A 14462-nucleotide genomic window follows, 5' to 3' on the forward strand; every position below is an offset into this window, starting at 1 on the left:
TGAACTCACAAAGATCCGCCTGCCTCTGCCTCCCAAGTGCTAGGATTAAAGGCGTCCACCACCACCGCCTGGCCTTGAATTCTTATTGTTGAAGATGCGTATGAAATTTCTGGGTCATCAGCAACAAAACAAAAAGACATGAAAGAAGAAGGGGACCCAATGGAGAAGAGAAGCACAATAATGAGTGGAGAAGAAGAGGAATGGGTAAAGGGTGGTAACATGATCAAATGTGTTCCATGAGGGTTGGCAGAAGTCTCAGTAGGGGAGACCACTTGCTGCCACATCCAGCAGCCTGAATTCTATGGGAGGTGTGCGTGGGGAAGAGAAAACTGATGCTAGCAAACTGTTCTCTGACATCGACACATGCATTATAATGTGTGCCTACAGGGCACTCACATCCCCACAAATACACAAAACATAAATATAATAAAAGTGTCTTGTGTAGGTATATGAAAGTGTCTTGATAAAAACCATTATGTATAAACATGCATTAAAAAGGGGAAAATTTAATATTTATTTTGTGTTTCTGGTTTTAATTTATCCCCACTCATTATATTTGTATAAAAAGGGTATTGAACTTAGGATTATGGAAATGGCTGACACAAGCCTAAATAGATGAAACCAACAGGTTATCAGTCATATGACAAATGGATGCACACTGAGAATGTCCTGGCTATCTTACATCAATAATTGTAGGACCTGGTAGGGAATTGAACCTGGCTATTGCACAATAAAGAAGAACTATAGCCTATTGTCTTGTTGTGTGTGATTCCTCACTTTATTTGCAGTAGCAAATTCATCCCAGTATTCACAGAAGTCAGGCATTACATTACATTTGTCCCCTTTTCCCTTATAGCACTGAGGATTGAACCTAAGGCCTCACCTACACTTAGTGCTCTACACCTGAGCCACACCCCTAGTCCCTCACTGGAGAAATCTAGATAAACACCCTACTACAGAGAGCTATCTCTATCCCTTTCATACATGCAAACAATGTGTTCTGATCACACTCAACTCCAAGTTTCCCTTTCTAAATTTTCCAAAATCCTCCTGCCATCTCCATGTCCTCTCATGTCTAAGGTAACCCACTGAGTCCAATTGGTGCTGTTTACCTGGTCAGCCTATCTGGGATTTCACTCTAAAAAATGCCATCTCTCACTAAAATGTCAACTGATTTTTGAATGGTGTGGGAGTTTGTGTGCTCCTTTGCATCCATGATGTTTGACTGCCTATAACTACTTTCATTTTTGATTTTGAAACATGATCACGCTGACTTTGAGTCCAGCCTGAAACCATGACAGGTCTTGAACTGGCCTTCCTCTTTTCACAGCATCCTGAGTAGCCCAGATTATGTGCCTTGCTACCATGTCTGACTAATGTTGGGCCTAAATTTGAAGCCTCATAACACAATACCTGTGAAGATATTTACATCTGCATAGATCTCTAAAGTATCAGGGTGGTAAAATGCATATTTACAAGTCCTTTGTAACTGTGAATTAAATTGTCCCTGTTAGGCATATTAATCCCCCCTCCCTCTCTCCCCCTTTCTCTGTGTGTATGTGTGTGTGTGTGTGTGTGTGTGTGTGTGTGTGAGAGAGAGAGAGAGAGAGAGAGAGAGAGAGAGAGAGAGAGAGAGAGAGAGAGAGCTTTTTCTTTGTACTGTTGTTTGGCTTGCATGCATTTTTCACTCTCTGACAGCTGGAGATTCTTTTTCTTGAACAATGTCTTTGGGTTTTCTGGTGTGAATTGCTGCCACCAATCTGTCAAGGCTCTTCTTATCCTCCTAACTATTGGTACTCTGTGTTTTCTACATGTCAGAAGTCTGTCCCTCAAGGGAGAGGCAACTTGCATTTGTTTTATATCTGTAGCTACCTTGAATACCTTTCACAGATGTGGATGTATGTATCATTTTACACGAGTATTTGTGTTGTTGCTTTTTCATTGTTTGAGATTTTCATACATGTTTTAATATTTTTTTTTTTTTATCAAATACATGCCTCACGTCTTGTCCCTTAAACCCTCCCCTACAACCTCCACCACATTTGCCTCCCTACTGATGTGCTCTTCTTAAAATCCACTGAATCTATTTAAGGTTGCCAGTATGAGCATTGGTGTAGGACCACCGACTACAGCACAGGCAGCCTTTAAGGGCCTGCATCCTTGAAAAGACCTATCTCCCCATGCCCCATCAATCATCAATTTAGTCAAGGGCTCCTCAACTGGGAGTGGACCACCTCATCCCCTCCCCCATCCATGCTGTGACTATTGACTGACTTAACCTTTCGTATGCTGTTGCCACCAGTGTGAGTTAACATGTGAAAAGACCTTGTCATGTTCAGCAAATGCTGCATACTGTAAATGTCCACATGTTCTGGATGTTGTAATCTCTCTGACTCCTCTGTCTCCATGTTTTCCAAGCCTTGAGAGAGGGGATATGACACACATGTTCCATTTAAAACCGAATAATTCACAATTTCTTATTCTTTGCATATTGACTGCCTGAAGATTTCTGTATTCATTAACATCTACTTCAGAAAAGAAGTTTCTTGCTGGGCAGTGGTGGCACATGCCTTTAACCCCAGCACTCGGGTGTAGCTGGAGAGTTTTCTCTCCGGGTCCCACCAAGCCCTGGCAGTCTGACAGTCCACTTATAAAATAAACACACAGACATTTATATTATTTAAACTGTTCGGCCTAATGGCTCAGGCTTCTAGCTATCTAGTTCTTACATCTTAAATTAATCCATTTCTATAAATCTATAACTTGCCACATGGCTTGCGGCTTCCCGGCATCTTCACATGCTGCTTGTCATGGCGGCAGCTGGCAGTGTCTCCTGCACTCAGACTTCCACTTCCCAGATTCTCCTTTCTCCTTGTCCTACCTATACTTCCTGCCTGGCCACTGGCCAATCAGTGTTTTATTTATACAGAATGATATCCACAGCACTTGGGAGGCAGAGGCAGGTGGATCTCTGTGTGTTTGGGGCCAGTCTGGTCTGTGAGTTCCAGGAAAGGCACAAAACTACACAGAAAAACCTTGTCTCGAAAAACCTTGAAAAAAAAAAAGCAAAGAAAAGAAGTTTCTCCTGTGAGGGTGGAGAAATGCATTAGTCTATAGTTATAAATATAAGAACTTAGGAGGCAGTTTAATACTATGTCCATTTAGAACAACAATAGTAGCAAGATTCCTTCTAGGACCTGTGAACTGGCCACATACAGGTTTTGACACTAGTTAATGACACTAGGCTATGGTGATATTTTACTTGTACTGAAATGTGATTTTATTTGTATGTTAATAAATAAAGTTGCCTGGGGGTCAGAGCTAATAGCAAGCCATAGTAGAGCTGGGCATTGGTGGCGCACGCCTTTAATCTCAGCTCTTGGGAGGCAGAGCTAGGCGGATCTCTGTGTGTTCAAGGATACAGCTAGCATGGAGACACACACCTTTAATCTCAATACCAACCATAGAAGACCTGGAGGTCTGTACAGATGGGCAGTGACGAGGAGGTCATGTGGTTGGGTTTACAACCAATGAGAAGGCAGAACAGAAAGTCTTTATAAAGACAAACACACAGGAAGTAGGTCTCTTGGCTGAAGAGGGTAGCTGCAACAGTGAAGGGTAAGGCTCTTAGCTCTGACCTCTTGGGCTTGCATCTTTGCATTGGTTCTGTGTTTCTTATTTAATAAGATGGTTACTTCTACACTAGGCATGAGTTTTGTCTTTTGGCATGCTTCTTATATGCAATCAAAAAGTGGTTGGTTACTTCTGTAAAATTTATGCTACTATTGCAACAGTGACACTGTCTTTTCAGGTCAGTAATTATTGCAGCTTTGCAGGCCTCACAGCTGGGTAAAACTTCCAGTAGCAAACAGAAACACATCAATCATTGTGAAAGTTAGTCAGTAGGAAAGAAACTTCCAGATCAGTACAAGCACATTCTATGACCCAAATATCTATTTCCTTCAGTAATGAAGTTTTACCATCAATGGATGTCCTTTAATGTTTTGGGTGATCTATGGGACCACACAGGCTGTATTAGTCAAGGTTCTCTAGAGTAACAGAACTTATAGAGAATCTCTATCTCTCCATATATATATATATATATGAATATGAACAAATGATTTGTAGGCTGTGGTCTAGGTAATCCAACAATCACTGCCAAAGAAAGGAAAGCCTCAGAATACAGTAGTTGCTCAGTCCATGAGGCAGGCAAAGAGCAAATCTTACTTTTTTCATATTTTTATATAGGCTGCCAGCAGAAGGCTTGGCCCAGATTAGATCTAGATTAATGGTGTTTCTTCCCATCTCAAAAATTCAGCTTAGAAGCAGATTTTTCCATTTCAAGTTAAGCCTAGATCCCTCACAGGTGGACCCTCTATTTTTGGTTTGCAGTTAATTTCAGATGTAGTCAAGTTGACAACCATAAATATCCATCACAAGATCCAATGCCAGTTTTCCCCTATTCAAATCTGGTGTTACCGTTTGGATCAAGTGGGTACCCAAATGGGTGCTGAAGCCTATTTAAAAAAAATGAGATTACATAGTGATTCTCTCCAATCCTATGCCCACGAAGGTGTCTGGTATATCACTGATCCTTCATATTCTGGTCAAAAACCAAAAGCTGTGGACAGACATTTTATGGATTGTCTCCAGGTCTATGGATCCATTTAAATGAAGGTTTCATTGGTCCTCAGGTCCTTCCATTCCCTACCTCTCTGCCTATACCTGAGTCTTATATTAGGGCCATGGTTTAACCCAAGATCACAGGCCTGGACCTGAAAATTGAGGAAGACAGATACAGGAAATTATTAGCTAGTGTGTTTACAGACCAGCAATCCATATTCATTCTGGCCTTTGCTCACTGATGCCCACCTTTAAATGTCTGGTTGTGTTAGAGAAAGGAAAGATGTGGGAGTTTATCGTCAGAGACAGGAATATAGAGTTTACAATTCTATATAAGATCTGTGGCTACATTCTCTCACTGCCAAGAATGAGGGAGTTTCCACTGCAAAAACTGGGGTTGTGAAACAGAGTGTTCCTGGAAATGGATGATTATATAGAAAAAAATCCCCCTTCCAATAACTGCATAACAGAAAAATGTCATCCAATGGCAATAAAACTGAAGGACTGCAATTTCCTTAAGAAAGATTCTGATCTTTGGGAAACAAACAAACAGACAAACAACCCATGGAATCAGATCCTATGCCAAAGGAAGGTACTCTGGGGATGATTTACTATCTAGAAGAAACTGCCTCCCTTAGGTCCCCAGTATTTTTTTTTTTGTTCCTAACAAAGATTTCATACTCATGCCAAGACCCCAACTATCCCATCTTAAGAGAGACTACAACATTTAATACACTCAAGGGTAGAATCCCACTTCCTTCTGTCCAGAAAGCTGAGGTATCTTCATCCCTATTTTCCACTCTTGACAAGTTCCATTGCTTAGTTAATCATTCTCAGGCAGAAATTGGCTAGGATTTCTGGTTATACTTAGACCTCAGGTCTACAGAGGAACAGGAAATAAGCAGACTGTCATCCTATTGATTGACAAAACTCACTGTGATTGGGAGCAGCCCAGACTAATGTTAGAGAACTTAGAAGGGGTCTAAACTTGTCCGATATCCAAAACCTTTAGCCACTTCCCTTATTCTCATGTTTGCTATTTCACCTTGTGAGTTAACTTGTCTGGACAATCTTTCTTCCTCAAGTCTCTGTACCTATGTATCTCTTGATAGTGAACCCTCAAGGCTTCACCCTGTGATTCTTCCCATCATAGCAGAAGAAGAGTATCAGAAATATGTCCCAGGGAAAGAAACTTGGGCTAGCCAGTCCCCTCTAGATACAAGGCAGTGAAGTCATAGTATAGAATTTGAGTTTTTGAGGGAGGAGAAGACAGATAACATGCCTTTAGCTTTACAGTTTCCAAGAGATACCTCGGCCTAAAGAGATTGAAATCAGCGTGTTCTGTGCTGACATGTCTAGTGAGTAGGAGGAACTAAATACAATGTTCTGATAAGGAATGTGAGATATAGTGAGACAACAAGAGAAATGAATTAGGGTAGAAAGGGATTAAAGGAAGAGAGATGTAATGGAAAGCAGAGAGGGAAAGTGTGTATTTGGATAGAAACAGACATAGAGACAACAGGCAGATTCCCAGACAACTGAATCTCAGTGGAACTGTGAACTGTCTCCTGATCCATCATCTCCATCCTGATTGACAGAGGTGATTGAGTGCTGTACTGAGGGCAGAACAAAAGAAATGAGCAAAACCCCTGGTGGACAAGAAGAAAGCAAAAATACATGAGTCTAAGGCCTTATATAAACTCAGCACACTTCTTGAAGGATGGCAAACTAACAAATACTAATAGGTACTGTAATCTCTTATGTAATGGCTCTATACACAGGTACATAGTAATGTATAACTAACAAGTTTTTGAAGAAAAAAAAGCCATGAAAATTTTAAAGGCTCGATCTGTAAAAGAAAGAAAGAGGGAAAAATAGTATGCTTTTGTGGCCTGATATAGAGGAAAAGTATAGATACAAACCCAAAATATTAATAATTATACTAAAGTAGTTGAACTAAAATCCCTACATAAGAAACAAAGGTTATTGTATATATATACTTAAAGAAAAATGAAAGTGAACTATGTTGCTTACTGTAGTCAACATTTTAATACTCCTGTATTTATTTGTTTATGGTAGCATTGCATGCCTGTGTGTGCACACATGGTCAAAAGGACACAAGGTGTGTTCTCATGTCTTATTCCTTTGAAATGTTTTCCTCATTGAAACTGGAACTAAGATGACGACTGGCCACCCCCAGCAATAGTCCTGTCTCAGCCTCTCACACAGCACTGAGATTACAGGGACATGTGAGGCCACTGGGATCTGAACTCAGGTCATCAAGCTTACATAGCAAGCACTCTTAACTACTCTGCTTCTGTCCAGCCCTACAAGTCACAGGTTTAACAAAGAAACACAGAAAACTGAAATAAAAACATTTCTTTGAGAAAATGTTGAGTCCCCGTTTAGTCTGTAACTCATAATGTAGATCAGGCTGGACTTGAACTCACAGAGATCCACCTGCCTATGCCTCTGTAGTGCTGGGAATAAGGGTGCGTACCACTATTCCCAAGTCTGAAATAAAGTGAAGAAAAATTATACAAATGCCATCTCTGCCAGAAGATGGCTAATGGAGGTGGCTTTAAAAACAAAAAGTTTTATGAGAAATAAAGATTAGTTAATGCAGGAAGAAAACATTTTAAGTGCAAATCTGTATGCTTCCAATAACTTAACTATAAAAATTTTAAGGCAAAATTTTCAGAGTTAACTGGAAAGATTATTCCAGAACAGTGTCAATAATATTAATATGTACTTTTTTACATTATAAAGAGACATAGAATTGATATATATAGGATACTTTCACTTATGGATTTAAGTTGAACCATATATAGAGCAACAGAGTTCACAAAAGTTCCCTATGCATATGGAATTTTTGCCAGGTGAGTGACAACTGAGACACACAGAATTACTGAGTTGTAGCAGAAGTGTTGAACAGGCTGAGAACACAGGATCTTATAATTTATTAGTTTTAACCAATGCAACACTCAAATGGCCCATATCTCAAATGTCATCATAGAAAATCACCATATGAGCCAGGTGTGGTGATACATGCTTACAATCAGGGTGCAGGAGGATTGCCACAAGTTTGAGGTTAGCCTGTGCTCCATAGGCAGAGTTGCCTCCACTATAAAACCACTTTGGAGCACTCCACCCTAACGGGGATGTTTCATCAAAATCCTCTCCCCAAGGCTTAGGGAGCTAAATGAAGAGGAGATGGAAAGGTTGTAAGAGGCAGAAGTGGAAAATGATTCCAAGGAAACAGCAGCTTCCAAATACAACAGGGATGATAACCATATGAACTGACAGAAACCATGGCAGCATGTCGAAGTCTTGAACAGGTTCAAATCAGACAAAATCTTATTACTGAGAGAGTAAGTAGACAACAGTCCTGGCACTAATGAAGAAGGCATTTACAATTGATTCCCACTGGGAAAAGGAAAATCACTTTTCTTCAAAGGAGTGTTACCAACCGTATCAATTACACCCCATGGCAGGCCCTGTTCACAGAAGAGGTTGGCCAACACAAAATGAACTCAATATTTTTGTGTACGATTTTAGTTTGGTTTACTCTTGTTTTATCTTCTTTGGATTTTTTTGATATTTCCTTAATATTTTTATGTTGAATTATAATCTATTCTGAATTTTAAAAAATCTACCATGGGGAGTCAGCAGAGCTCAACACACTCAGTTGGGGCAGGTCCAAGCCCCTCCCCCTGCATCAAGGCTGTAAAAGATGTTCTACCATTGGCAGTGGGTTCCAAAAAGCTCACTCATGCACCAGTGATGGATCCTGATGTAAGACGAATTGCTAAATGTATTATTAATAAAAAACCCAGAGCCAGATATTGGGGTGAAAACTGAGAAATCAGAGAGCAAGCTAGCCATGTCTTACCTGTAGGAATTCCTCAGCCCAAGAGAAAGCTACTTTCTGTATACTCACACCTATATCCCTTTCTGTTCCTGTCCTTATTTCCTCTCTCTGCCCAGCTACAGCACTTTCCTCTTTCCTCCTAGCTCTATTACTTCCTGTCTCTCTGTACAGACCTCCAGACCTCTATGGTTAACTAGCACTGGGATTAAAGGCATGTGCCACCATGCCTGGCTCTGTTCCTAGTGTGGCCTTGAACTCACAGAGATCTGGACAAATCTCTGCCTCCCAAATGCTAGGATTAAAGGCATGCGCTACCACTGCCTGGCCTCTATGTTTAATATAGTGGCTGGAATTTTTTTTGTTGTATCTCCATGCAAGTTTTACTTATTAGAACACAAATAAAATATTACCACATCCTGATCCCACTGCCAGGGAGTCCCTTAAGCAGATCATGCTACACAACTGTCTCATGTATGCAGAGGTCTTAGTCTAGTCCAGTCCTATGGAGGCTCCAGAGATATTGGTCCACAGTTCATGAATTCTTGCTAGTTTGGTCTGGATGTCTCTGTACATTTCCCCATCATGATCTTGATGACCCTTGCTCATATAATCCCTCTTGTCTCTCTCTGAATGGATTCCCAGAGCTCATCCTGGTGCTTGGCTGTGGATCTCTTCATCTGCTTCCATCAGTTACTGGATAAAGGCTCTATGATGACAGTTAGTGTATTCACCAATCTGATTACTGTGGTAGAGCAGTTCAGGCAACCTTTCCACTATTTCTAGTATTCTAAGGTGGGGTCATCCTTAAGGATTCCTGGGAACTTCCCTAGCACCTGTTTTCTCTCTATCCTCACAATGTCTCCCTCTATCAAGGTATCTTTCATTGCTCTCCCACTCCATCTCTATTCCAGCTTGATAATTCCATTCCCTTATGTTCTCATACTCCATCCCCTACCCTCCATTGCACCTCCTTCCTTCCAGTTTACTCATGGAGATCTCATCTATTTCTCTTCCCAGGGTGATCCATGCATTCCTTTTATGGTTCTCCTTGATAGCTAGCTTCTCTGGAGCTGTAGGTTGTAGTATGGTTATCCTTTGCTTTTTATCTAGTATCCACTTATGAGTACATACTTTGTCCTTCTGAGTCTGGGTTACCTCACTCAGGATGATATTTTCTAGTTCCATCCATTTGCCTGCAAATGTGATGATGTCATTGTTTTTCACTGCCTAGTTGTATTCCATTGTGTGTATGTGCCATATTTTCTTTACCCATTCTTTTTTTTTTTTTTTTTTTTTTTACCAAACTATATTTACTGTTTACAGTAGTAAAGGACAACAAATAATGTACAAACTGGTGAATAAACACAACAGAGCCAACAGACATCCCACCCAAGCCCACGCAGCAAAACAGGAAACAAGAACATTTTCCTCAGGATTTTAAGCAAGCGAGAGATGGTAGGTCAGTGTCAGGTGACTATAAAAGGCAGAGATGGCCATCAAGCAGCAATGGATCCTTACAGAAGGATGACAGGCAGAACTATGAACATTTAACTGGTATAGACCCCACAATGCAGGACTGACGTCACCCACTGATGCATCATTTGAATACACATTTGTAAAGCGGCAGAGCACAGTCCATGAGAATGAGGCCACCTTCCCCTGGCTTTCTTTTGCAGCCACACAAGTCTCTTACACAACATCACTGTAAACTTGATACTTAACCAATTACCTTCTTAAACAGAAACCATAATTATGTATCAGAACCAAGTACTAGAAAGAATCTGAGGCCACATTCAATTTCCAAATGAGATAGGGCAAGTACTTTCTTCTACATCATGAAAAGGGAAGAGAGTGGGTTTCACTGTACCAGCCTTGCCCAGGTACCCACTCCCAGATACCAAGTAGAAAGGGGCGTGTGCAGGAATAGTTGGGTCACAGTACTTAAGGACTCCTTACATTTTTAAAAAGCATTGGTCTTTTCCCTTGAACTTCACCATATGTTTGACAAAGCTCAAATTTATAGTATTTCACATTTTTATATTCTTTGCCTACAACACATAGGTGGAATTCTGTCCCTCTTCCCCCTTTCAACATCCCATAGGCATGCCCACTGGGGAATGTGCCCACAAGCTCTCTATTTGATTAGGACAAGTCAAACTAGAGGTAACCACAGTTCTGGGGGCAGAGTTGGGCCACAGGCTGAGAGTCTACATCCAGCCCCAAGTTTGGGGAGGAAAATATTTTAGGGATGGGAGGAAACAGAAACAAAAACAAAAACAAAAAACAAATCCCAAAACCTCACATCTCATTTCCCTAAACCAAACACTCTTGTTGGCCAAGTTACATAATACTCGCGTCCCTGCATTATGGTCTGTAGTTCACTCCAAGCGGTGACTCTGGCTTCTGCTGACTCTTCTGTGATTGGCGTGGCTGCATGGTCACCATTCAATAGCAAATGTCAGGACAATGGTTGGGTATGGGGGCGGTCCCTCGGAGAGCTGTTCCTCCTGTCTGCTGCTGGAATACGTCAATGGTGTCCTCATCCTCCATCTCCAGCTGGGCTGGAGTGTCTGTTTCGTTGATTGGTTGTCCATCAAACCGGAATCGAATCTGCCTCATTGACAAGCCCTGCCTCTCGCAGTAGGCCTTCATCAGCTTGCTCAGTGGAGTGTGCCGCTTGATCTTGAACTGCACCACTGAGCCATCCTGCCCCGTCTCTGTCTTCACTCCCTCCTTGGGCTTCTCTTCCGACATGGTTGCGCGTTGGCGGCGACGGCGGGAAGCGCAGCGGGAACCGGTGGCACTGGAGCGGGCGAGTCACGCTCTCTGCCCCGCCGCTCTCCCCTTCTTTACCCATTCTTACGTTGAGGGACATCTAGGTTGTTTTCAGGTTCTGGCTATTACTAATAATGCTGCTATGAACATAATTGAACATGTATTCTTGTGGTATGATTGAGTGTTCTTGGGTATATGCCCAAGAGTGCTATTGCTAGGTCTTTTGATAGATTGATTCCCAGTTTTCTGAGAAAAGCCCATACTGATTTCCAAAGTGGCTGTACAAGTTTGCATTCCAACCAACAGTGGAGGAGGAGTGTCCCTCTTGATCCACATTCTAATTATTGGGGGCTGGTGATCCAAAGAATGTCTGACAAGGAAGCTTGCTACATTTGCCATCCAATGCTTAGCACGTAAATCCATATAAGGCCTGAAAAAGGTGAAAAAAAATTGAACACAGACTTAGACACAACTTCCTGGTGTGGTGTCTTGGGTAGGCCAAATGCTTGCTGCATATAAAGGTATGGCTCTTCTAAAAGGCCCTGCTGTACAGCTGGGCACTTATAAAAACAGCATGCTACTCATCTGGAGGTATAAATGCCTGGCTAGCATGGACACAGAAGCTTTCCAGAGCTGGGATGATGAGGCATGGCTGGGACAGTTAGGCTCAGCTCCCTGTGGCTGCCTGTGGACCCAAAGTGAGTGGATCCAGCCATCAGTGAGCTTTAAGCTAAGGCAGCTGCATCATGGCTTGCATGACAGTTTAAGGTTTGTCTTATGTGGTCAGAAAAATGCTACAGATGAACCGAAAATCAGGTTCAGACTGAGCAAACCTCTGAATAGATACAGTATGCTTAAAAATGTGCGTAGATGGTGAAGAATGAAAAGGAAATGGGTATAGACAGTCATAGAAAAATAAATAGTTTAAAAATAATAAAACAAAGTCTCTAAAGAGAGAGTAAAGTAACATAAGAGGAACAAGGCACACAAGATAAGAAAGACCATAACACAGGGCATGTGGATCATATATAGTTCTTTGTTAACTTTGAATTTTATAAATGCTAATGAGGAACAAACAATTGCTGAGATGCACTGGACTGTAGAAAAGGCTGCTGAATTGCAACAAAGTATATCTTTTAAGTCCTAACCTCAGAATGGAAGTCAGGAAATGTGTTATACTGGGTTGAGGTTTTGCCCTTGTTTCCACAGGAAACAAAAAGCTATGGAGTTCTTCAAAATTAACGAAGATCAGATTTGTTTGAGGGAGACCTCCAGAAAATTTTGGCTTATAGACATGAAGAAAATAACAAGAAAATCTACAAGATAGGTGATTTATATATGCTGATCCTTCTACATGGGAATAGCTTTGAGACTATTGAGACATGATAAATCTTAGTGGCTACAAAGTCCTCATAACTTATTATTACATACCGTGCTTTCATATGGAATGGATAGAGGTTTGGCTATACAGTCTAAACAGACTTACAAAATTAGAAGATGTCCTTTTCATGCTCAAATATAACAACAACAACAAAAACTTTAGCTGACTTGTGTACACTGCAATTCCATACTTGTATTAATTCAGATAAATTTTACATTTAAAAGTTTGTGTGTTTTCAAAAAAAAAAAAAAAAAAAAAAAAAAAGACCAGGTCCCAATGAAAACAGGTAACCCAGGTGATCCATCCTCTCAGAATGCCTCTGTTGTAGTTTCCTAAAAATTCTACATCAAGAACAATGTCAAAACTGCTAGTTGAGATAGTCTAGTCTCACGGACTGCTCCATCTAGGACTTCATATAAGCTCTACACTTTCCTATTACACAGAGACTAAGCAAAGAACAATACAGCTAGCTCTCCCAGAACTAGACCATTATCTCCATTTTTTCAGGGTCCTCTAGAGATGCCCTCACCCCCAGACAACAGGAAGGAGTCTAGCAAACCTGACATCCACATTCCCAAGAGCTCGTTTGGGTGGATTTTTTTCATTATTGAATGGATTATTGGTGTTTATTATCATTTAGGGTGGTTGAATACAAATGGTTGGTCATAGAAAGAAAGCTGAACAAAGGATATTAGATCCAGGGATCTCTTTCTGAAAGGAAAAAAATGGGAGATATAGTATAGAATGAAGGGATAAAAGGGTGGATTAATGAGTCTACATTTGAACTAAAAAAAAACTAGTCTCAAATATTTTATATTGGTATGGAGTTTTTTGTATGTTGATACAAATTAAAGGTTATTTTTGTTATACATGTTTCTACTCTTGTTTAAGGTATTTACCTATGCATCTCCTTTAAAAATGTAATGTAATTTTCTAGTCTTTGAAAGTTATTATTGCGAACTATTTAGGATAATTAAGAAATACAGGCTATTAGTCAGTCATCTAACAATCAAGTTTGTGGCCATGTTAGATATGTTTTCAAAGTCAAACTGAGATATATTTTAGATAGCTATATGGTATTCACACACTTCATAGACATATAGAATATGGCATAAATATTTTATAAGCATAAGGTTTTTTATGACAGTTATATATATATATATCTGCTCCTGGCAGCACTGATCTACATCAAAAAAGGGTGGTAGGCATTGGAAAACCTCCATATGGAGTTTGCTTTCAAGGTGGCAAAGCAAGACCTTTGGGCAAAAAACTGACAGTATGGTGTTCAAATTGGACAAATAGGACACAAAAGAAGGCAACTGCTGAACTTTGCCAAGATGAAGTAGGACAGTCCTTCAAAATTCCTGCTTCACAAAAAAGTCTGTTGGACATTCTAGGACTATAGGCTGAAGATGGATGTCCCAACATGGCAGGGGAACCTTGAATGACTGTCTAGGCAGCCAGATATTTTTGTCATTTCTATAGTTTTGAAAGTTGCTTGCTCTGCATTTCCTATGGGGTTGAGGAATAGATAGTTGTAGTTTTACAGTTTTCTTTTCTTTTCTTTTTTTTTTTTTTTTTACTAAATTTAGAAAAGAAACTTACATAAGAGATATACAGTTTATGAGGTTGAGAAACATAAAAGCTTAATTTGTTTATCTAAGAATATGTTTTCAGGTCTAAAAAGATGTTTTTAGGATGCTAATACAAGTAATGATAAAACTTTGGGTTTATCAAAATAGGATAGATAATAGAGTATTTTCTCCAAATATGCCAAATACAAATGGACTGGACTGTAGAATGAATTTTAAA

General features: G+C 40.3%; 1 protein-coding gene across 1 annotated transcript; it reads right to left on the reverse strand.

Annotated features, from left to right (window-relative positions):
* Positions 1-10771: 10771 nt before the first annotated feature.
* On the reverse strand, positions 10772-11332 carry LOC114682338 (small ubiquitin-related modifier 3-like). Its single transcript, XM_037202026.1, has one exon. It carries the CDS (start codon positions 11246-11248, stop codon positions 10940-10942), a length of 309 nt encoding a protein of 102 aa, XP_037057921.1. The 5' UTR covers positions 11249-11332; the 3' UTR covers positions 10772-10939.
* Between the last annotated feature and the right edge of the window lie 3130 nt (positions 11333-14462).

Source organism: Peromyscus leucopus, chromosome 1 (genome assembly GCF_004664715.2).
Source record: "Peromyscus leucopus breed LL Stock chromosome 1, UCI_PerLeu_2.1, whole genome shotgun sequence".
Lineage (NCBI taxonomy): Eukaryota > Metazoa > Chordata > Mammalia > Rodentia > Cricetidae > Peromyscus > Peromyscus leucopus.

Bases quoted from the DNA above. Each gene is read 5' to 3' on its own strand.
- LOC114682338 (XM_037202026.1), bottom strand. From the start codon at position 11,248: ATGTCGGAAGAGAAGCCCAAGGAGGGAGTGAAGACAGAGACGGGGCAG.